Source organism: Lissotriton vulgaris, chromosome 2_2 (assembly GCF_964263255.1).
Source record: "Lissotriton vulgaris chromosome 2_2, aLisVul1.2, whole genome shotgun sequence".
In the NCBI taxonomy this organism is placed as follows: domain Eukaryota; kingdom Metazoa; phylum Chordata; class Amphibia; order Caudata; family Salamandridae; genus Lissotriton; species Lissotriton vulgaris.
This window is the reverse complement of record NC_141688.1, coordinates 103103545-103126772: the sequence shown is the minus strand read 5'-3', so window position 1 is coordinate 103126772 and position 23228 is coordinate 103103545. Positions and strand designations below refer to the sequence as shown.

The 23228-nt window shown below is 50.5% G+C and overlaps 1 protein-coding gene across 3 annotated transcripts in view; it reads right to left on the bottom strand.

The window, feature by feature from the left end:
* Nucleotides 1-23228, bottom strand: part of LIPC (lipase C, hepatic type) — a 607669-nt gene that overhangs the window by 185178 nt on the left and 399263 nt on the right. For all 3 annotated transcript variants that reach the window (XM_086959372.1, XM_086959371.1, XM_086959373.1), the window contains exon 5: nt 22721-22954. In XM_086959372.1, the coding sequence (XP_086815498.1) occupies nt 22721-22954 (234 nt within the window). The remainder of the gene's footprint in view (nt 1-22720; nt 22955-23228) is intronic.

Genomic DNA, 23228 nt, shown 5'->3' with positions numbered 1-23228 from the left:
CTAGGCACAGTTTGGCACCTAAGTATGGAGTGGGCATTTTTGTGCGCTGAACTCTACCAGAAAAGTAGCATTAGAGAGAGGTTAAAGTTCAAGAACTTCATAATCCCAGTACTTACAATTACACAAGTGCAGTTTCGATGGGGGCCATCATCGCATTCTTTCCAATTAATATTGCTATCCTGCATTTTTGAGAAATGCTTTGCAGATGGACGTTGTTAACCAGATCCATATTTGTGATACATTGTAAATGCATATAGGCAGCTGCTTACTGCCCTAAATGTATAAAAACAGTTTAAAGCATCCCCGGAAGCAGATAAATCTAGGTCGGTCCTCCACAACCATGAGCTTCCTCTTTGTGCAATAGTGGGAAGGGAGCTGTGGGGCAATAATTAGGGAGAAGATGTAGCCTTACGGCTAGAGCGGTCAACCTTAAAACTGGGGAACCAGGTTCGCGTCTCGGCAACAACGCTCAACATCCTGTGATTCTAGGCAAATCACTTAGGGGCTAGGCGCTAGGGGGCGCACAGCGGAATGGCTGACTAGCTGTGCAGCTCCGCCGGGCGTATCTAAAACGCTACCTTAATATGCGCTAAATCGGAGCGCCACAGGCCAACCGGCACACCATTCAACAGGGGAAAGTGTTGGGCATACGAGGGCCCCCGAAATCGGCACCCTGTCGCGCTAGAGATGCGACATTGGCTGTGGACTCCAACGGACTCGGCGATTCAACATGGCGGGCGGCGATCGGCTGCAGAATCGACTGACCGCAACAGGGCCAGCGTGTGAGTGATTGCCAAAACACAGTGGTGCTCGCTCCGAGCGGGTGCCGCCCGCGGCGGATTGCTGGAGGGAACTGCGCGACCACGGAGGAGAGACAGCGAGCAAGAAGGTACGGAGCAGGGGTGTCATGGCGGGACGCACCCTTTCATGCGGGCTTGACTGGCACTAATAACGCGCTGTACATGGGCAAGTGCTGGTAGCGGCGGGGGGAGATCGGAAATGGCTTGCTTTTGTGGTTTATGGTGAAGAGCTAGGGATCACGAACACGTACACCAATGCCACTGTTGACAGCGTTTCCCCCTCACACCTCCCCCCTGAACTGTTCCTAACTGCTGTACATCGGCGGGAAGCACAACGGCGGTGTCCATGCACACGTGGGATCGGGGTTCCTAGCACACCAGTGGGCAGGCTGTTTGCTGCCTTGCCACCCACCACATAACGAGGAATAAAAACGTCCTTTCTCTGCCTGCATGGAAGTGGGAAATGCAAGTTCTACATAGGTTGTGCACACTGCGCTAGGCTCCCTCACTGAAGGCTGACAACGACACTATCTCACCAGCGCAACAAAGAGGTCCCTACTACAGAAGCCGGATTCTCTTTCAACGGTTATATAAACGGCAAAAAACATTATCGACACAACCTGTGAAACCGGGAGGTGGTGAACATCGCATGCCCACACCAGTAACTGCTGGCGATTATCTAGTGACGGTCAACGACGCCTTGGTGTACCACGGAGACACCACCACCGCTTAACCACGGGGCTCATTCCGATTGTGGGGTCTGTTTGTGCGTCACTTGAGGTGGCTAGAGAATAGGTGCCACATCCCCTCCTTACAGAGCTAGGCGCTATACGGCACGCCGCAAAAGCGAACAACCCCCAGAGACAGTCAATTCAACACCCGCAACATGGGCAAACCAGATAAACAACAGCCAAAACTAACTTTTGAGGCGCGAAAGGCACCTAAGAGTCAGACTGGTGCTGCGGAAGACGACCTGGAAACTGACTCTCGAGATGGTGGTGTCATGGAAACCATACTGAAATCCATACAAGAAAACCTGCAGGATATCAATAGCAAACTTGATCACTTGACGGGCCGAGTAGACAGCATGGCGGCCAAACTAGACAAACAGGGCGAACGCTTGGATACGGCGGAAAACAGGATCTCGACGGTGGAAGACGAATCGCGAACCACGACGGCCAAATGTACAGGAATGGAAAAAGTACTAGAGGTGATCAAAACCAAGGCCGAGGAGTTGGAAGCCAGATCGAGACGTAATAACATACGTATTTCGGGTCTTCCAGAATCAACCAACACTGGCCGAATGGAGACCTATGTGGAACAACTGTGTAAAGACCTGTTTGGCCCTGAAAATCTCTCCTCAATATTCATTATTGAACGAGCGCACCGATCCTTGGCGCCAAAACCCAAACCGGGAGCCACGCCTAGACCAATTGTGGCAAGAGTTCTGAATTACCGCGACAGGGACACAGTACTCAGACTGGCGAGGGAAAAAGGTGAGATTCAGTATCAGGGAAACAAACTTGAATTTTTTCCAGACTTCACGTTCGCTGTACAACAGGCACGCAAAGAGTTCAACGAGGCTAAAACCAAGCTCCGAGATCTGCAGATCCCGTATGCCATGTTATACCCAGCTCGCCTGCGGATCACATGGGAGGACAAGCCAATTTTCTTCTCGACCCCGAAAGCTGCAATGGATTTCATCAAAACAACGGCTGCCAAAGGTAAACGGTCCCATCGCAGAGACAAACACGCCGAGTCAGAGTGACAGGGTGTCATGTATAATGAGACAATGTTGGGTATGGATGCCATGTCAGAGAGACACGCAGCTTGGTTAATTGGGGAGAAATGCAAGGAGGTTAACGTGACAGCGAAACATAAACTGTCAAAACATGAACTTGGTTATGCTTCCGTAGTGTACCACTTAGATGTACATGAGGGAAGGATGCTGTGCTTTCTGTCACATACTGTAAGACTGTTCTGTATGCCTATGACTTCAATGACGCAAAATGGGACTGGTGATGCTTTAGGGCCCAGGCGCTCTGTACACAGATCGTAGATTCGCCCACATCCTTTCACTAGTATGGAATAATGCGTCCTCGGCGGACCTCCACTAGGGCAGTCCCTGACAAGTTATGTTGACAATCACAGTTCTATGGGTACAATGGCTTCAGCAGAATTGGGTTGCTGGAGTGGGTGGGTATTGGGAAAGTTGGGGTTTGTTGATTTTTTAATTACCTGGGCGATCGAGATACACTGCTGCACACCGAAGTGGGATGATTGTAAACAGGTGGACATCCAAAATGCTATCACTGTGCAAGGTTGAGCTAACAATTGGGAAGAGGGTAGGTTACATATGGTACAACCAGAATGTGATCCTGTTAATATGAATACGAATAGCCTGAAATTGCTAACTTGGAATGTGAGGGGCCTTACCAATCCTAAAAAGGTCAGGCAAATTTTTGCATGTCTTGACAGGCACCACATAGACATAGCATTGCTTCAGGAGACTCACATGGACCCCAAATCACATAGACCAATTGGTACACGCTGGGCGGAATCAACCAACTCGGTGGCATACTCCTCCTATTCCAGAGGGGTGATGACACTGATCAAAAAGGGCACTAATTATAGAATAACACGTACAATTTCTGATACAAATGGCCGATATGTTATTGTGTCAGGAAAGTTGCGGGGCCAGGAGGTGACGATAGTGAATGTGTATGGACCGAATGTTGACTCTCCGGGTTTTTTTCAGGAATTGTGGGATCACCTGCTGGAATTTACTGACACGACTATACTCTGGGGAGGGGACTTTAATGTGGCATTACGGGACGCTGTGGATCGCTCTGCCGCTTCCTTGGAACCACACAAGAAAGCCAGGGAAAAGCTGGGAGATATACTAGTAGAACTTGCACTCAAGGACGTCTGGAGGGTCAAGCACCCGTCGACACCGGGTGCGACACATGTAAACATGGCTCACGGTAGCTGGTCAAGAATAGACTATTGGCTGGGGACAGATAATGTGGTGTTATGGGCTACACAGATAGTAATTCACCCGCGTACATTGTCCGATCACAATCCAGTAGAACTTACTCTGCAGGTCCCACACTACACTCCCCCTCCATTCAGTTGGCGATTCCGTGCACAGGCGCTGTTAGACCCCCTGTACGTGACTACCATAACGAAAGCAATAAAGGAGTACTTCCAGTTGAATGAAAACTCAGTTGACAACCCATGCATTCTTTGGGAGGCATTCAAGGCGACGCTCAGGGGCACTTGCATTAGCACGACAGCTGGGATACTCAAAGACATACGGGCGCAAATAACAAGGCTGGAACGGGAGGTGTCTACCCTAGAGAAGGAGTACGCACACACAGGTAATGTGGAACTATTGGGTAAAATTAAACTTGTCCTCCTAGAACATCAAAAATTTGCGGAAGACGAACTGAAATATGTGAACAAACGGCCACTAGCTAGGCTGTTCGGGGAGGGTGGAAGGCCTGGCAGGCTGTTGGCGAGGACAATATGTAAGGGACGAGAGCCGCAACTAATTACACAAGTGCATGACAGAGACGGCAAATTATGTACGCAACCTGCGGGAATACTGGATAGCTTTGTCCGTAATTATGCCGACTTGTATACTTCCCGTCAACCTGCTCCGCCACAGGAAACACGCGACTACCTTGAGGACATAGCAATAGCGTGGTTGTCCGACAACCAGCGTGAATACTTGGCACAACCAATTACAGTAGAAGAGGTGACCGCCATTATACACGCATTACCAAACGGGAAAGCACCGGGGCCGGATGGCTATACCTGTGAATTCTATAAAGCCTTTGTTGATACACTTGCCCCCCGCATGGTTGAGATGTATGGCGCGGCCTTTGATCAGAAAACGCTACCGCCATCGCTGCGCGAGGCGGTGATCATTGCCCTCCTAAAGCCTGATAAACAGCCAGAACACTGCGAATCGTACCGTCCCCTGTCCCTTCTGAATGTGGACTCTAAAATTTTAGCGAAACTCTTAGCTGAACGCTTACAGACCCTGATGACGAACCTAGTACTCCCAGATCAGGCAGGGTTCATCCCTACACGAGCCACTTCCCATAATACGAGAACGTTATTTGCACTATCTCACTACCTCCACCCCCAGACTAAAGCAGTAGCCGTCATGCTTGACGCAGCCAAAGCTTTCGACTCCATCGAATGGTCTTACATACAAACAATACTGCAGAGAATGGGGTTCCCGGCACGGTATATCTCCTGGGTGTCTCTACTATACACGAGGCCGGTAGCTAGAGTAAGGGTAAATGGATACATATCGGCGCCTTTTAATATTACTAGAGGGACTAGACAGGGGTGTCCATTATCGCCTTTAATATTCGCCCTGGCCCTGGAACCACTAGCGTGCATAATCAGACAGACGCATAACCACTCAGCCCTACATTTCCCCGGGAGGCCGCTTCATATTTCGCTGTACGCGGATGACATGCTTCTCTACGTGCGGGACCCCGAACAGTATCTTAGCCCATTATTACGTGAATATGTGAGATTTGGTCGCCATTCTGGGTTACAAATTAATTGGGAAAAGTCATTAATCATCCCACTCACTGATTCCACCACTAAATATTCACCTGACTTCCCCCTGGACTGGCAGTCTGACCCCTCGCGATACCTGGGCATATGGTACAGCCGGGACCCTGAAGAAGTAATCAGGACGAACTATGGAAGGGTACTCACAGAATTAGAGGGTAAAGTAGAGAGATGGATACAGCTGCCGCTGTCCCTAGTGGACAGAATTGCGATAGTTAAGATGAATGTCCTTCCAAAGTTGTTGTATTTATTCAATAATATACCAATCACACCGCCTAAAGCAGTATTCAGCCACATAACATCCCTGGTGCTTAAACTTATATGGGCAGGCAAGCAGGCGCGAATAGACCTGCGTACATTAACATTGCCCTATGAAAAAGGTGGGTTTTGTGTACCAGACTTTCGGCTCTACTATCTGTGCGCACAGGCCCAATACGCGGCACATTGGTATCATCCCACCCCATATCTCACACACACAGCGGTGGAAGAGGGTGATGCAGCACCGATTCAGCTGAATGCAATAGTAACGCATAAACGGCTGCCGCTGCACTCAAAAGATATTAACACAATTGATACCACAGCTCACGCATGGAGAACACTTGGCAGGATGGCTCACAAGCTTCCACTGAATGCCCCGGCGCTCCCACTACATTTCCACCCTAACATATCGGTGACCAATGAGAAAGTTGGAATGGACATACTAAAACATATAGGAATAGACTCATTTGGGGATCTATACCACGAGGGGGCATTCCGCAAAACAGAAGATCTGACCTATATCAGCAACCCAACTTTACTTTTCAGATTCACACACTTTAGACTACAGAGGGCAATCCAGGAACTGTACCCAAACTACCCTGAAGAACCGCCAACTTTGCAATTACTGCAATTTATAATCACTTCATCGAATACCTCCCACTTAGTCTCTAGATTATACAGGATGGCACAAAGCGAACTCCCACACAACAGTGATAGGGCCCTGCAAAGATGGAACGACTCACTACCGGAAGCACTAACAGAGCGTGAATGGTCTATTGCCTGCACGCTCCTCAAACTCCTCACTTCAAATGGAAACCTGCGTATTACACACCTTAAATACCTACACCAAACATACCATACACCGCACAGGTTGCATGAATATGGGTTACGAGAAGATGCCAGGTGCAGACGTTGCAGGTGTGACGGGGCGGATTTCGTTCATTTAGCTTGGTATTGCCAAAAGATAAACGCATACTGGGATACGATAACAACCACTCTGAGTAAAATGGTGGGGATCGAGGTGGAGTGTACTATAAAAAACTGTCTATTGGGTCTGGTGCCAAATGTTAAAGCGGGGATGCGGAAGTTTTGTGCCATAGCGCTCTTGATTGCTAAAAGACAGGTCTCCAGATGCTGGGAAGGAAAAAAGGTCCCGAATGGCTGACAGATCTGACGTACTGTAGGGACATGCTGCTCACTTACGAAGAGGAATTGCCCAGAAGATCGCGACCAAAGAATTTTTGGTGTTATTTGACAGACTTTCTCCTGACCCTAGAGGGAGAAGAAATGGAGGACTAGATAGGTATTGCCTTACGTGACTTGCCTTTCAAACAACTGATATGGTGTATTATCTACACTGCTCAATGATTTAGCCCTGTATTAATTGCACATTCACCATGCTACACACGGAGGATGTCGGAGTGTAGAATTGCCCAGGAGTTCCTAGATTTATTGTTTTTGAATGTTCTACAAAAAGGGTCTCGAACCCACAAAAATGAAGTTGCATGTAAAGTAGCAGTCAGCTGGCACCGCAAACATAAGATACATAACTACTGTTTTGCTGCAGATACGCCGCTGGACCCCCGGGTTGCCAGATGTAAGGCTGTGTTGTTTACTGATGCTACGATTTTACAGAACGCGGCCGGCCCCAGGGTTGTAGGCCTAAGGCTGTGTCAACTGTACCCGAATCACAATTCACAAGACTTTGTTGAACTTCAAAAAAAAAAAAAAAAAATCACTTAGGGGCTACATGCATCAACGAAAATACTGGTCCCAAACAGGCAGATTCGCAGAATCTGTCCTTTGCGACCGGTATTTTTGCATCTGGGATGCATCATCCCAAATGCAAAAACCGCTATTTAAGTATTCGCAAAATTTGGACCCTACCAACCAACCCACCATAACTGTACACCCTTGTCCTCTTAAACCCCCCTCCTCCCCAATGACGTCCTCTTCAATAGATCAAGCCAGCACCGCTAACACTCACACCCCCCTTCCATGACTCCTAACAAAGCCCACCCTACCACCCAATCCACCATATCTTCCAGCACAATCCACCCCAACCCTCCTACCCCCCTCCACTTATATCCGCTCTCTGCACTCCAAATATAATTCAGAGCTGCCACTCCTCTATCCTCGACCTAACAAATCTCCTCCACCTCGCCGAACTATCCTTCGCAAACCTCATGCCTCAGCGGTCTCCCCCGCCCATCCCAGAACTTCACAAACGCCTGCTACCAACACCCTTAAGGCATCTTTGCCCTCGCAAGCACACTAGCTGTCTATCTGAGGAGGAAATCCTTGACCTCACCCGCTCCTACAACTTCTGCCCGGTCGCCACCGATTCCCTAGACCTCACTGAAAAGGAAATACAAGATATTCTCAAAGAACTCAATCCAGCCCCTACTCCTCCCTGCCCACCAGATGTGCATGCTGCACACCCCATCTGCACGGTCACTATCGATCCACACAGACTGGCCTCCCGCTGCAATAGAAGGGCCATCAGAAGCAATATTGCACCCGTACCCCTGACTGCCCCGACTCCCACTACTACCACCTCCCTCCCTGGTCTGACGGGGCTCCTAATCAACTGCCGATCAGCAGTAAAGCATGCCCCCGATGTCGCTGCCCTCATTCTGAGCAATATAACCGACCTAGCCATCCTAACTGAATCATGGCTTAATCATGCATTATCCCCATGCCTCGACCTCTTAGTCCCCCCAAATTTTAACATTACCAGACTAGACAGACCGCTTAACAAAAAAGGTGGCAGAATCGCTTGCATTTATCGTTCTAACCTCCTCGTCTCAGAGCTCTTAACGGATACCACTGATTCCTGCGAATATCTAGCCCTCTCAGTCTGGAGCAACACCACCCACCTTTGCAACCTGCACACTTTTTACCACCCCCAAGGCAATAACAATCAATTGACTGATTACCTCATGGAAATTATCACGGATAAGAACTCCCCCAACACCAAAGACATCTTCCTTGGTGACTTCAACCTGCACTGGAACAACCTTAAGGATCCTCATGTCAACACCATTAAAGATCTCATGACCAATCTAGCCCTGACCCAAGCTTGTCCACTCCCTACCCACTCGAAAGGGACTACTCTCGACTGGATCATCTCTAACGAGAACACCGTCAAACTCATATCCACCGACCCCTGCGACTGGTCTGACCACCATGCCATCGCCTTTCTTCTACCCTGCACCCTCAAAACATGGGCTCCTCAACGAGTGCTACCACAAAGCTGGGTCAGAGACACCAAAAACCAAGACCTAATTGAACTTGAGACCCGTTGCAATTTCAACCTCCCCCCCTCCTCACATCACCTCAGTCAGTGACCTCAATGATCACTACACTGTTTCGATGTTGAACATTTTACCTAGCCCCTCTTAAACTAAAAAGGACTCGAGTCAAAGATAGAAACCCTTGGTTCACCGGCTTCCTCAACGACGAGAGAAGATCACTCTGACAAGCCGAAAGAATTTGGAGACTGGACCCATCGGCAGATCACATGAAACTTCTCCGCCAGGCCAGAAATGCTTACAACAAATACATCCTCAAATCAAAAAAAGAGTTTTTCAGAGCGGAACTAGGAAATGCCCAGAACAGGCCTCGGAAACTCTTTGAGATGATCAAACTCCAATCGAACAAACTGTCCAAAACTGTCCAAAACAGCGAAAGAAAACCCCAAGTCTCTCATCTCCTCCGAAGATTTCTCCTCATTTTTCGCAAACAAAATCCTAACCTTAGGTACCGAACTCAAAGCTGCCTCACTCCCCCCACCCAACATTGACCACCTTCCTCCTCCATCACTGCTACAGACACAGACCTCACCCAAGAATCTAGTGCACTTGTCAATTCTCACCCTACGATGAAGACTCTGTCGCAAATATCCTTTCCTCCTTAAACCTGAACAACCATTTCAACGACCCACTCTCCTCGAACTGCCTTGCGACTATTACCAAATCCATCATTCCTTGCTGGACTGCGATAATCAATGCCTCTCTCCGGCAGGGATCAATCTCGATCTCACTGAAAGCAGGCCAAGTTCTCCCCATTCTGAAAAAGCCATTGCTGGACCCATCCTCCCCAGATAACTTTAGACCAATCTCCAACATTCCCCTCTTGGCAAAAGTGATTGAAAAATGTGTTCACATACAGCTAATTCACCACATCAGCAATTTCCACCTACTCGATGACTGCCAATCCGGCTTTCGACCAGGACATAGCACTGAAACCACCATGCTCCACATTGTCGATGATGCTGTTCAAGCCCTGGACCAAGACAAAACATGTCTCCTAATCCTTCTTGATCTATCCTCGGCCTTCGACACTGTCAACCACAAGATGCTACTCGAACGCCTCAAACTTAAGATGGGCTTAGATGGCACTGTACTTGATTGGTTTAGTTCCTACCTTCAAAATCGATCTCAGAGATTCCTAATCAATGGTGAACTCTCCTCCTCCGTGGTCACGGTGGGAGTCCCTCAAGGATCAACATTGTCCCCCACCCTTTTTATTCTCTATTTGGAACCTCTTGCCGAAATCCTTCGCACTGCAAATATCTCCTTCCATATGTACGCTGATGATACTCAGATCTACATAAAAATCTCATCACTTGCGGAGATCCTCACCCTGAATGAGGCCCTGTAGCTGACCGTCCGATGGCTCGCTTTAAACCATCTCAAACTCAATGCTAATAAAACTGAGTTCCTTCTAATCTCCCCGCCCAGGAGCAACTCTGAGAGACAGACTTGGATCAAAGCTATCACAGCCCTAAACTGTTCCCCGACCATTGTGGACTCCAAATCACTGGGTATCACCTTGGATAACAACCTAAACATGAGAAACCACATCAACTCAATGGCCAAATCTGCCAGATTCCACCTGAGCTACCTATGGAAACTGAAACCCTTTCTAGCTGCTCCCGACCTAAAACTAGCAGTCCAATCATTAGTTATCTCTCGGCTGGAATATGGTTGCTCCACCCTCTCCGGTTTACCCAAGGTCACTCTGGCACCCTTAAAAGCCTGCCTCAATACAACCGCCAGACTACTTACTGGCTCTAGAAAATTTGATCACATCACCCCTCACCTGAAAGCGTTGAACTGGCTTCCCCTCGAGGCGAGGATTCACTTCAAGATAGCATGCATAATGCACAAGGCCTTACACTCCAACTCTCCAGCGTATCTAGCACAGAAGCTTATGATATCCGGAGGAAGCAGAAACTCACGATCGGCTAATACCCTCCTACTCTGGCCTGCACGTTTTAAGAAAATTAAAACCTACAACCGGGCTTTCACCGGGACCGCTCCAAGAATATGGAACTCCTTCCCGCCTGACATCAGAAGTATCCACTCCCTGGCACGCTTCAAAAAAGAGTCTAAATCCTTCCTCATGGGTAAATTCCTTGGCTAACCCGCTCCACAGCCACTAAGAGACTTAGCACCCATGTGATATCCTGTCTATGGTATGATCTTTGACTCTGTAAAGTACACTGTGGTACAGCTTTCTTTTCTTTTTCAGTCCCTTAACATAAAGCACCCCTGTAACATCCTCCCTAATGTATGACCTTCTATTCTGTAAATTGCTCCTATGTACAGCTTTCATCCCCTCCCTCATATGCACTTTCCCCTTTTGACTCCCCGCCTACCATATGACCCTTGATTCTGTATAACCCTCTGATGTATTGTTTTCCCATGTGACAACCGTCTTTCTTGTATTACTCTATGAACCTGCAAAGCGCTTTGATACCCTCACGGGTCAAGTTCACGCTCTATAAAACATTAAAATAAAATAAATAAAATAAATTCATTCTGCCCTTATGAGCAGCTGCCCTGCAAGGGTTTGGGAGGCCCAATTCAAAAAAGTATTTTCAGCCATGCATTTTTAGTTTGTGTCTGAAAAAACTCTTTTAAACCTATCAGGAATTCACAAATGGATCCCGAGCTGGTTTAGAAGGATTTACTACTGCAGATTTCTCCCCCAAAAGTGCGGAGAAATCCACTGTAGTAAATCCCACAAAAGGGGTGGTATGTGGGTATTACGAGATGTGACTTGCCTTGTATTTTTGTTTGAATGTTTACAAACGAGTATGCTTGTAGGCATTTACAAACTCCCATCTGACTGGTGTCCACCCAGATATGAGAGCTTAATGAACTCCTCTTCCAGGATGAGAATGGGAACTCATCATCCCTAGATTTTCTAAGGGTTCAGAGAAAGTTCTCTTTTCACAATATTTTACCTGCAGAGATTAAAAAAGGGAATAAGTGTATTGTACAGCAGGTGCCATTCCCCTTGTGCAAAATGCTATACTATGCAGGATTATGCACAACAGGAATAAGAATGTATGATGTTACAACGCATACATTCACAACGCATACCATTATAATGAAACTTTTACAATGCAGGATACATTACAACGCATGCCATTACAACGCATGCCATTACAACGCAGATGCTATTACAACGCATGCCATTACAAGGTAAGTATGGGTAAGTATTGGATAGTGTAGGGTCTAAAATTAAATTTAATACTTACCCATACTGACTTTGTAATGGCATGCGTTGCAATAGCATCTGAGTTGCAATGGCATGCTTTGTAATGGCATGCATTGTAATGGATCCTGCGTTGTAAACGTTTCGTTGTAATTGTAGTGCGTTGTGAAAGTTGCGTTGTAATGGCTGTTTCCCCAGGAATAATAGCCTGGAGAATGTGTCAGATGACATTCCCAGAGGTATGCTTGGAAACAGCTCCTGGCCCAGCTTTACAGGGGGGTAAGTGGGTAAGTTAGGGAGAGATGTATACCTCTACCTTTACATTTCTAGCTTTCGCTGTGCTTGTGAAATTCATTGTATTAAATATATCTTAAAAGGAGCTTACATCCCTTGCTTTCTTTGCTTTTCATTGGTACCTGGGCTTGCCTCTTACTTATCCTCCATTTCTATTGGTTGTATGCAGTATGCTGTTACCTGTTGTTCCTGTGTACTTCTCTTATCAGTTTCCCAGTGATGAAGTACTGTTTTCATCCACTTTGTGGGACTTTCTTTTAGGTCAAGTCTAGGCAGCGCTTGTGCACTTGTGCTGTCTCTGCAAGTACCGCTTGCTAACTGCTTCCAAACTAATGTTTTGCCTCTGCTGCACTGTCCAATTACAGAAGGACTCAGGCGCTGCCCCGACCCGGTGCGCATGGGTCAGTTTCATACTCCGATCGAGCGTGCACTCCACTATTTCCCTGAGGCACAAGGAGGGTTCTCCTTGTGAGCTCCAGTCTTCTTTGTGTCCTCTCCAGGTCCCCTGGGGTCAAAGCAAGCTTTTGCATCCATGTGCATTTGTGGTGCGGGATTCCCAGTGTGCTGAGGGATTCCCGTAGACTGGCGCGCATGTCTACATGTACAAATGTGCGCGTTAGCTTGGTGCAGTGATGAATGTACTGAGACACTCAGGGGTCCTGTGGTTATGTTATGTTATGTTATTTTGTGTCTTTTATAGCGCTCGGCTACTCAGAAGAGTGTCCCGGCGCTTTATTGACAACCTAGGAAGACAAACAGTGATTCTGAGCGAGGATTGCTGAGTAGGTAGGTTGCACTGACACTTTCACGCTTATTGAAATGAATCAAAGGCTTTGAGGAATGCAGCCTATGATAACATGAGTTAAAATTAGATTAGGCAGGCTTGCGCTTGACCCCAGGCAGCAGTTGTACAGGTCTACAAAGCAGCTGAAGCTATGTGTGAGTGAGCATTGGCGTTCCTTTATTAAACCTAACTCGTTTATGCTTTTAAACTCCTTTTGCTAATCTGTGGTTCACATTTCTTCCATTACATAGGAGTCCCCTTGTGTTATTATTAATTTAAACATAGTTTTCTCTGTGAGTTGTTTATCTTAAAATGCCACAGTCGTTTGCATGTATGCCAATTTTTAAGGGCACGTTAGACGGAGCTTTCCAAAACTCGGTGTGCTTGTATTTTTCCCATTATATCTTACTGGAGCTGGGCACGTTTTAAAAGGAGAATAAAATAGTTATTTGATATGGTAAGCTCTGAGGGTCTGGAGAGTACGGTATGCAGGGACCTGTCTATTCGCATCTCTATGAGTCAGTATCCTTCCAGGATGAATGGTTGACATGTTCCTTCCCAAACTCTGATCTCAGTCTTCTACATCCAATCACCTACGAAAATCATGAACATCAACAACTCGATTTTAATGGTAGTGTGTGGAATGCTACTTCGAAGTAGCATGCTAATTTGGCAAGCTGTCTGCTGCGATAAAAAATAAGCAGACTTGTCTGTAAAAATACATATTACGACAATTTATGTTGTATTCTCACCCAAAGGGTGTGCTGTTACAACACATGTAGGTAGCAGTGGAGAAAAAAGGCTCATTTGCAAACCTAATTTAAGACATTATTTAGCATTACAAGGAATGGTTACTAGCCATGCGCTCCACACCTCTAGCCCTCCCAAAAATCCATCTCATAGTATCGCACTGGTTAGAACATTTATATACGCTTCTTGTAATAAAAGTTGAGTCCCTTTTTTTCCACTCATGCATGAGACTTAGGAACTGTCTCCTCATTCCATTGAGTTCTTTCTTGAAAACCTTTCGCCAGGAGTGGGCCCTCGGGACAATATCAGACAGTCTGTTTCTATTCAAGACCTCTGGCCCTTTTTAGAGACCACATCAAGAACCCTCTTGAAATAATTGCTGCTTTTGAGAACCTATTGATGTAGACGTGAATGGACTTCAACTGTTAAAGGACAGAATCATTTGTTCTCGCCTGTATTCATTATTTTCTTTTTTTTAAATCAATTTCATTTATTTTCTCCCCCACTCCTCCCCATTCCAACACTGGCAGTAACAGCCCCACTGGGAGACATGCTTACCAGGTCAGTGTCCCCCCTAGTCCCTCTTTTTAGTTTTTGCATGCACAGCGCTTGTTTTAGAGTCCAGACATGTCTTTGTACTTTCCAAATTAAGAACAGTTATAAATTAAAACCTTATTGAAGGCACACATGTCCTTTATACTACATACAAAGCTGACCCCTCTCAATGGACACCCATGATCCAGGTGTGCTTCCACCCTAGCCATAATTACAGACGATATTCCGTTTATTTGATGACTTAAGGCGTTGGTTTTCAATAGACCAAATACATTGCTTGCGGTATCTATTGAGTCCCGTGCATAAAAAAACAGATGTTTGTTAAAGGAATTGTTTCTTCAATTATCAATGTGAGCCTAACCCACCAAAGTTGTTGGAAAAGTTTATCCCAATCTCTTTTTATGACTTGGACCTAATTGCGTGTTGCTGGTGTCTGGTGTCGAGGTCACTACCATCACTGTTCTCCACAAACACTGTTCTCCAATACCACTACTCTTCCCTAAAATCTGTGTCCACCGTCGCCACTCACTCCCCACCACCAATATGCATGACCTACGCACACTGCTACCAACCCCGACCAGGTTCAACATTCTCCACATTCATTATGCCACTCTCCATCACCGCTCTCCAGTCCCGTCACATTCCACCTCCATCACCCAAGCTACGCCTCTTCAGCGATTAGGTCGTTCTCCGTCCCTTGCAGCAGATGAGATGTTACCATTAGTTATGATAATCCCAGTGCAACTTGTACCAGTGGGTAAAACACTTAGTCACCCTTGCGTATAAAGCACTGTAGATTTTGATTGACTGGTGATGTAAAGCATAAGAAAGGGAAGAGTGACAGTAAAGATTGTGCCGTGCTGTCAAGTACCGACTGCCACCGGGAGTCCTTATGGAAACCTCAGTACAAACAATCGAAATGCTTTGAGCTGGGCGGAAAGCCTCTTCGCCACCAGTCCGACAGAGACAATCGTTATGATTGCCTGTCAGACCCACCCTGCATCCGCCCCGATTTGGATGCAGCACCCCCGCCAGCCTGTCTATGGCGGTTCAACTGCCATTGAAATGCTGGCAGGGATGTACTTTGGGGAGCCCTTTGCGGACCACCCATGTGCAGGGGCATGTGGAATTTGGACTTGGGGGAACCATATGCCTCCCTACTCTTCCCTGCACCAGGTCGCAGGCACTGAGTGGTGCCTGAAACGTAGTGCAATGAATTGCACAATGGGGATTTTGGGGGGGGCGGCCGACCAGCTTGCCATAGCTGGGCAAGTTGGGCTGGTTGGGCTCCTTTGTGCTCCTTTTGGGCTTGTCCCTTATTTAAGCCGCCATTTTGTGTCACTGCACACTGTTTGTGGTGCAGTGACACAGCAGCCGGGGTTCCGATAGTCAAAATTGTTGTCTCGAATTGGTGGTATTGTGAATCGGAGGTTGGGCGTTTCTGGCTGGTTTTCCCGGGTCCTGCTTGGTCGTGCGCGGTGTGTTGCGGTCCAGTGCGGTGGTTTTCGGTGGTATGGCGGCATATGAGGACCCCAGGGTGGCCGAGGCATTGCGGCTGCTGGGCGAGGCGGGCCGCATGGACATGGTGCGGCCCGACCTCCAGGTAAGGCCACAGCGGCGCGCTGCCAACGGCACTGCTGCAGCTGTGGTTGCGTGTGAGCCGCCGCGGCCGGCTCTGGGAGGCGGGAGGGGGTGTGGAGGGGCGAGGGGCAGGGGGCAGCGCGAGGAGGCAGCGCCGCGTCCGAAAGCGCGGAGAGGTGCTGGGGGGGCCGGGCGGAGAGGGAGGAAGCGAGCGCTGGCATTTGTGGAGGGGGTGGGGGGAGGGGTGAGAGGCCTGGGGGGTGGTGGGGGAGGAGGGGCAGCCCGCTAGGCAGTGGCAGAGTTGGGAGGGCATGGTGGGATGGGGCAGATGCGGGGGCTCAGGTAGTGGCGCCATTGGGGGGAGTGGGTTGGGGGGCCTGGGGGCAGGGGGTGGTGATGTGGATGTCGGGGGGGGCGGGACGCGGGAGGGGGAGCGGGGACGCGAGCAAAGAGCAGGGTGGGCTGCTGATGGGGGGATGCGGACACGAGGGGGCGGTTTCCCCGCTGTTTATTGAGGATACAGAGGTGGAGGGGAGGGGAGGGGGCGGACACAGAGCTGGACTGGAGCTCATCGTCATCGGAGGAGGGAGGGGACATGGTGGGTCCGAGCGGGCAGTCGTCGCCGGGGCGGGGGCGGTGGGGGATGGGTGGGGGGGACCAGGCATAGGGGAATGGCAGGCCGGGGGGGATTGGTGGGGGGATGCGGAGGCAGAGGAGCGGCGAGCGGGAGGGGTGGGCGGGGCTGGGTGGGTGGGTCGGTTGGGGTAGTGTAGGGGAGGCGGGGGGGAGTGGGGGGTCGGGGGGAAGTGGCGGGCCAGGGGGGAGTTGCAGCGATGGGGAGGGAAGCGGGGGTGCGGCGGGGGGGGTCTGGGGTGGGGGGGCGGGCCAAGGTTGGGGTACGGGGGATGGGGAGGGCCGGGGGGCTGGGGCCTGGGAGGCGGGGGGTTACTGGCACGGCGCGAAAGCCACTCGGCAGGGTGGAAGGGGGGCCTTGCTGGGATTGGGGAGGGGGGCGCGTGGGGGGCAAGGGGGGTTTTTCCACCCTGGCATGCTGGACTCCACCTTTTTTCCTTGGCAGGAGCTGTTCGCGAGGCGCTTGGGTGAGCAGCATGCGGCTCCAAACCACCGAGAGGATCGGCCGGCTCTGTCTGGTGCGGGCGGCCGAGCTCCAGCGAGGGACCTGGCTCATGACCGCAGCAAGTGGAGGCGGGATTCGGCTCTGCCGGCCCCTCCCCGAAGAGTCATTACGGCCGCCGGGGGTAGGGGAGTGAGGATGGATGCACATACTTCTGGTTGTGATGCGAGTGTGGCGGACGGGAGAGGGAGTGTGGACTTGGTGGATTTGATGCGGGTGTGTCTGGAGAGAGCGGGTGTAAGCCGGCTGGAACCCCTAAGGGGAGGCCGAGGTTGTGCGGAGCCGGCTGATGGAGAGTCGGAGGAGGAAGGGGAGATTCGGGAGGAAGGGGGGCGAGTAATGTTGTTGGCAGTGTATTACAGGTGCCGGCAAGGCGAGATTTGCCCAGAGTGACGGCCCCCTCAGCTCCACTGGTTAGGCGGAGGGATCCGGCAAGAACGCCGACCTTGACGCCAGGTAAGGCGGGAGACGGAGTGGGGAGCGGCAAGCGGCGCTGTGTGCAAGTTTCGGTGGGGACTGGGGGTGAGGGGGAAGAAGGGTGGCGGCTGGTGCGGGGACGGTACGTGCAGGACGCTGGAGTAGGCACGGACGTCGCGGCGACGGGTGGCGACGAGCCAAGCGTGTGTGGCGGGACGGCGGCGGTCGGATGGAAGGATTCTGTAGGTGGGGGGAAGGAGAGTTGTGTGGTGCCGGTGCGTAAGTTACCGTACATGGGGCTGACTAAGCCGCTGGGGCGCACCTTTCGTTGGCGACGAAGGAGAAGAACTGGAAAGGGGAGTACATTGACATATTGAAGCTTCTCCACAGGGAGTTGACGTCCAAGGAAGGGTCGAAGGAGGAGGAGCAGGAGTTAGCTAGGCGCCCAAAGGTGCCTCTGACGCTGGACAACTGGTCAGCGGCTTTCCTCATATACGCGAGCGTGTATTGCGAGAAGTTTCAGGACAGGTCCGTCGCGCTTTTCAAATACATGGATGTGGTGCGGAGAGCGCAGGTTACATATGGCGGGTTCGCGTGGTCACACTATGACGAGGAATTCCGGGCGCGCATGGCGGCGGACCCAGAAGCGCAATGGGGGGAGCTGGATTCGGATTTGTACCAGCAGACGATGGGCGGGTCCAACACTTGTCTTGGCATTTCGGCAGAGTTGGCGTCGGTGACTTACTCGTCGGTGGATGTGGCGCGGAGGCTCGTCTCGGCGGCGGGGAGGGGCGCGCTGATGGCAAAATGCGACGTCAAGTCGGCTTTGCGACTCCTTCCGGTCCACCCGGCGGATCACCAGTTGTTGGGGATTCAGTTCCAGGGACTCATATTTGTGGACAAGGCGCTGCCGATGGGGTGCTCCATTTCGTGCGCGCTATTTGAGCGTTTCAGTTCATTCCTGCAGTGGGTTTTTTCCAGGCGCACAGGCTCGGAGTCAGTGACGCACTACCTGGATGACTTTTTCCGGGTGGGGCGGCCCGGAGCGGCGGACTGCCATCGGCAGCTGGACGGTTTGGCTGGGTTGATGGGGGAATTTGGGGTTCCCCTGGCGCCAGAGAAGACGTGCGGTCCCAGTAAGGTGTTGTCCTTTCTCAGTATTGAGCTTGACTCGGTCGCCATGGAAGCGCGCCTACCGGAAGACAAGAGGTCAGCGATGCTTGTTTTGGTGGATGGGATGTTGGCAAGAAGGAAGGTGACGGTGAGAGAGGTGCAGGTGCTGTTGGGACATTTGAATTTTGCTTGTCGCGTGGTGCGGGCGGGCCGAACGTTTTGCCGGCGTTTGGGTTTGGCGTTGTCCGGTTTGACATTGCCTCATCACCATGTGCGCCTCTCGGCGGGAATGAAGGAGGATCTGCGCATGTGGGCGGCGTTCCTGGAACGGTTCAATGGAGTACCCATGGCGCCGGCGGAGGACTGGGAGTGGGAGTGGGACGTCACTATGTACTCTGATGCGGCGGGCGGCGGCGGTTTTGGTCTGTACTGGGAGGGCAAATCGTGTGCGGAGCAGTGGCCGGCGCAATGGCAGGCAGGAGGGCGGAGCATTGCATTTTTGGAGTTGTTCCCGTTGGTGGTGGCGGTCACGGTGTGGTCGGGGCGCAGGCGCACAAGCGCGTTTTGTTTCGGGTAGACAACATGGCCGTCGTGCAGGTGGTGAACAGACAGTCGGCCCGGGACCCGCAGGTGCTGAAGTTGATAAGGGTGTTTGTTTTGCGTTGCTTAGAGAATGACATCCTGTTTCAGGCGCGCCACGTTCCAGGAGTGGACAATGACATTGCGGATGCTTTGTCTCGTTCACAGTGGGAGAGGTTCCATGGGCTAGCCACGGCGGCGGAGGAGGTCAGGACGCCGGTGCCGGAGGAACTGTGGTCAGTGGGCGAGGCCGGGTCTTTCAGCTGGTGAAGGCGTCAGTAGCGGTGTCGACGTAGAGGGCACACTAGCAGGCATGGGAGGAATTCCTGTAGTCTGGCGTGGTGAGGCGAGGGGACCGGTGGCTGCGCGAGGAACAGGTGGTAAGGTTCATGTTGGCGCTCATGGATAGAGGGCTGTCGTGGGTGACAATTGCGGGCAAGTTGTTGGCGGTGGCATTCATGGGAAAGTTGTGGTGGGGTTACTCCCCGTCGGCGGGGGAATTGGGGATCCGGCTGCTGGAGGGGTGGGCGAGGGAGAGGGGTGCAAAGGTGCGGCTGCGACGTCCCATCACGGTGGAGTTGCTGGAAGGAGTCTTCATTGGCGCGCTCCTGGCGGTGTGCAGGGATGAGGGCGAGGCGGTGTGGTTTTCTACCCTGATGTCCTGGCTGTTCTTTGGAGCATTTCGGGTGTCGGAGGTGCTGGGCGCAAGAGGGAGGCGGGGGTTGTTGAGGGAGGATGTGGAGTTGCGAGCTCAGGAGGTGGCAGTGCGTTTGCGTCTCTCGAAGATGGACCAACGGGGGGTCGGGACATGGGTGGTGCTGGGCCCAGGCGAACGGGAGGGGGTGTGTCCGGCGGCGTGGGGGAGGAGGTTGATGGCGAGCCGCGGCGAGAAGGAGGGGGAGGTTTTTGGTCGAGGTGGGGGTGACGGAGTGACGGCGGCTCAGGCATTGTGCGTTCTGCGGCACGCCCCACGGTACATGGGTGAGGACCCGCTGGCTTTCGGGACGCATTCCTTCCGGACCGGGGCGGCAACGGAGGCGGCACGGAGAGGTTGGGGAAAGGAGGAGATACAGAGGCTGGGACGGTGGAAGTCGGATTGTTACCGGACGTATGTGAGGTTGCGGGAGGCGGATGGGGTGTTGTAACAGTGATTCCCGATTTTGATAAGTGTGTCTTTACAGGTGCTGTGGCGGGCCGGAGGTGGCTGTTTTGAATGTGTATATTGTGGGACACTCATTCGTCAAGCGGGCAGAACATGCGAAGTGGGACAGGCATCGGACACTCAATTTGGGATTGGATGAAGGGCTATACCGTTGTCACTGGAGGAGAAAAGGGGGTAGGCTTTGGCATGAGCTGTTGCCCTTGTTGAATACGGTGGTGAGAGGGGGGGTGAGCCCGGATGTGGTGGTGATTCATCTGGGCGAAAACGATTTGGTGCAGTGTAAGGGGCTGGCGTTGCTCAAGCAAATGAAGAGGGACCTGAGGGAAATCAAGAAGCGATGGGCGGGCTGTTCCCAGGCGGGTTTGGAGGGGAGCGGAGCGCCCAGGAGCCATAGGCAGGGCACGGAGGAAGATTAATTGGGAGATGAGGGACTTTTGTGCCAGGGATGGGTGGGGAGGATGGAGCACCCGGAATTGCGCTACAGCGCAGTGTATTTTTTCAGGGAGGATGGGGTTCACCTGTCAAGGTACGGAATGGAATTGTACATCGTCCAGTTGAAGGAGGCGTTGGATGGGGCGTTGGGGGTGCTCAGGTATCCCAGGAGGCAGGAGTCCTAGGGGGGGGGTCGAAAGTGGTAAGCGATTTTCGAGTGGCGCTTCCCTAAGGAGATAGGGGGGATTTGCTGGAGGCCTGGGACTGTATGGTAGGCGCGGGTAAGGTCATGGAGGTCACTGTGGTCATTCAGTCGGTGGGTAGGGGGGTAGGTTGCTGAGCGGATGTTTTGTATTTCAGTTGCAATGTTGGGGTTAACTTTAGGGGTGGGTGTGGGGGGCTGTCAGGCAGTTGTTATTTAGTGAGCAGTAGTTTTGTTTGGCACAGGCCAGGTGGGTTGTGTTGTAGGTGCACCTGATTCCAATAAAGTGGCCTTTATCACACTATTTTGGTGTCTGTGTCAGTGCTTCCCCCCCTCACCTACTGGTGCGCCCCAACATGCATTTCTACCATTGCAGCGGGTGATGCAGCCAGCAAACACCCGCCGCAATTGTAAACATGCACAATGCGACCGCCACTGTGTGGTCGCATTGTAATGTCATGTGTGAGACCGCCGCCATAAAGGCAGACAGTCCCAATCCCCGAGAAGATGGCGGACGGACTTAAGTTCGCCATCTTAATCAGGCCCTTAATTCATGCCCAGAGCGAGGAAAAAGTGTGTTTAAAAGTGGCGCTTTCAGAAGGGTTAAATGTCTCAGTCCCGAATTTAGTTTCACGCTACTATTCATCCTATCTTGGCAACTGAAATCGATTTGCTTGTCTCAATCCAAATTCTAACATGCCGGATATTGTCACTATAGTGCATAATTTTATACACCCACATCAATAATGCATGTCATGTTACAACGGGTAAAGGAGATTAGAAGGTACCTTTCATTTCAAATACGTCATTTCTGGCACTATTGAAAGTGTGGTATAGTCTGCCATACATGGACAAATACGTTCTTGGCACACAAATAATTATCTGTTTTTCCATTGCGCTACATTCCAAGATTCAGCTTGTGCAAGGATATATATTTTTGTCAAGCTGTCCAGGGCAGCAATGCGTTACATACATTTTGTTAACATTACAAACTGCAGTTCTGTATAGGTGATGTAAATAACCAGTTTTTATTTTAAGACATTTAATTGTATTAATTTCCCCATTCATATACCTCTTGGAACTAACTTCTCTGCATTGAAGTCTACTCGACACCTGTTTCCTTTTAATCGTCTTTCCAAAGCCCACGGCAGTGCGTTCTGTAACTTTTGAGCGGTTTGAGCTGGAAACCTTTTTTGTTAAAATCTGCAGATTATGCACCTATTGATAGATTATGTGGCAAATGCAGCAAATTCATAATTGTGTGAAAAACGATGTTACTGTACATATTGCTTTTCCCAATAAACAATTCAAAACACTTTTACGAAGTTTCAGTAACTTATATTGCGCAACTGCTCACCAAGCTGAAATTTACAACCAAATAAAAATATTATTAATCACATAGGCGAAACCTAATGCATTTACCATTGCTTGCTTGTAAATGGGGCCTATGATGTTCCAAAATGACAGTGATTTGGGTGTCGGCTAACCTCTTCAGCGTAATATCATCTGCTAACCATAATTGGCGCCAAGAAGCGCAGTGCTGCTTTCTTACCTGCGATTCCATACTCTGCGATGTGGTTGTACATGTGCAGGAAGTTGCAGCCGGGCTGGAAGGTCCCCCCATTGGGGTAAAAGTCATAATGGGCCACAGCTTGCTTGATCCCCACACTCAGACCCATGTGCTGCTGAGTGAAGGTATGGATGGCATCCACGAAATTTGCATCATCAGGCGATAAGCGGTCAGTTGGGGACATCCCTTCAAACAAAGGGCCAGCCGGGTCAAGACCTAAAGGTAAAATAGTGATCAGGTGTAAGTATTTTTGGAACACAAGTGCAGATCATGTTAGGACACCCTGGGCCTGTAGCTTGTTTCCCAGTGTACCCGCACTGCCACCCCTGCCTGAATATTTGAGATTTATCTTGGATGAAGAAAAATATTAAAAATAATCGACAACACTTTAATTCAGAGTCTAGTGGTGATGGGGGGGGAGGGGGCGAACTACTCAGTGCAACCCTTCTGGATACCAAAAAGCGCCTGGGCACTCCTTGGAGTAGATGCA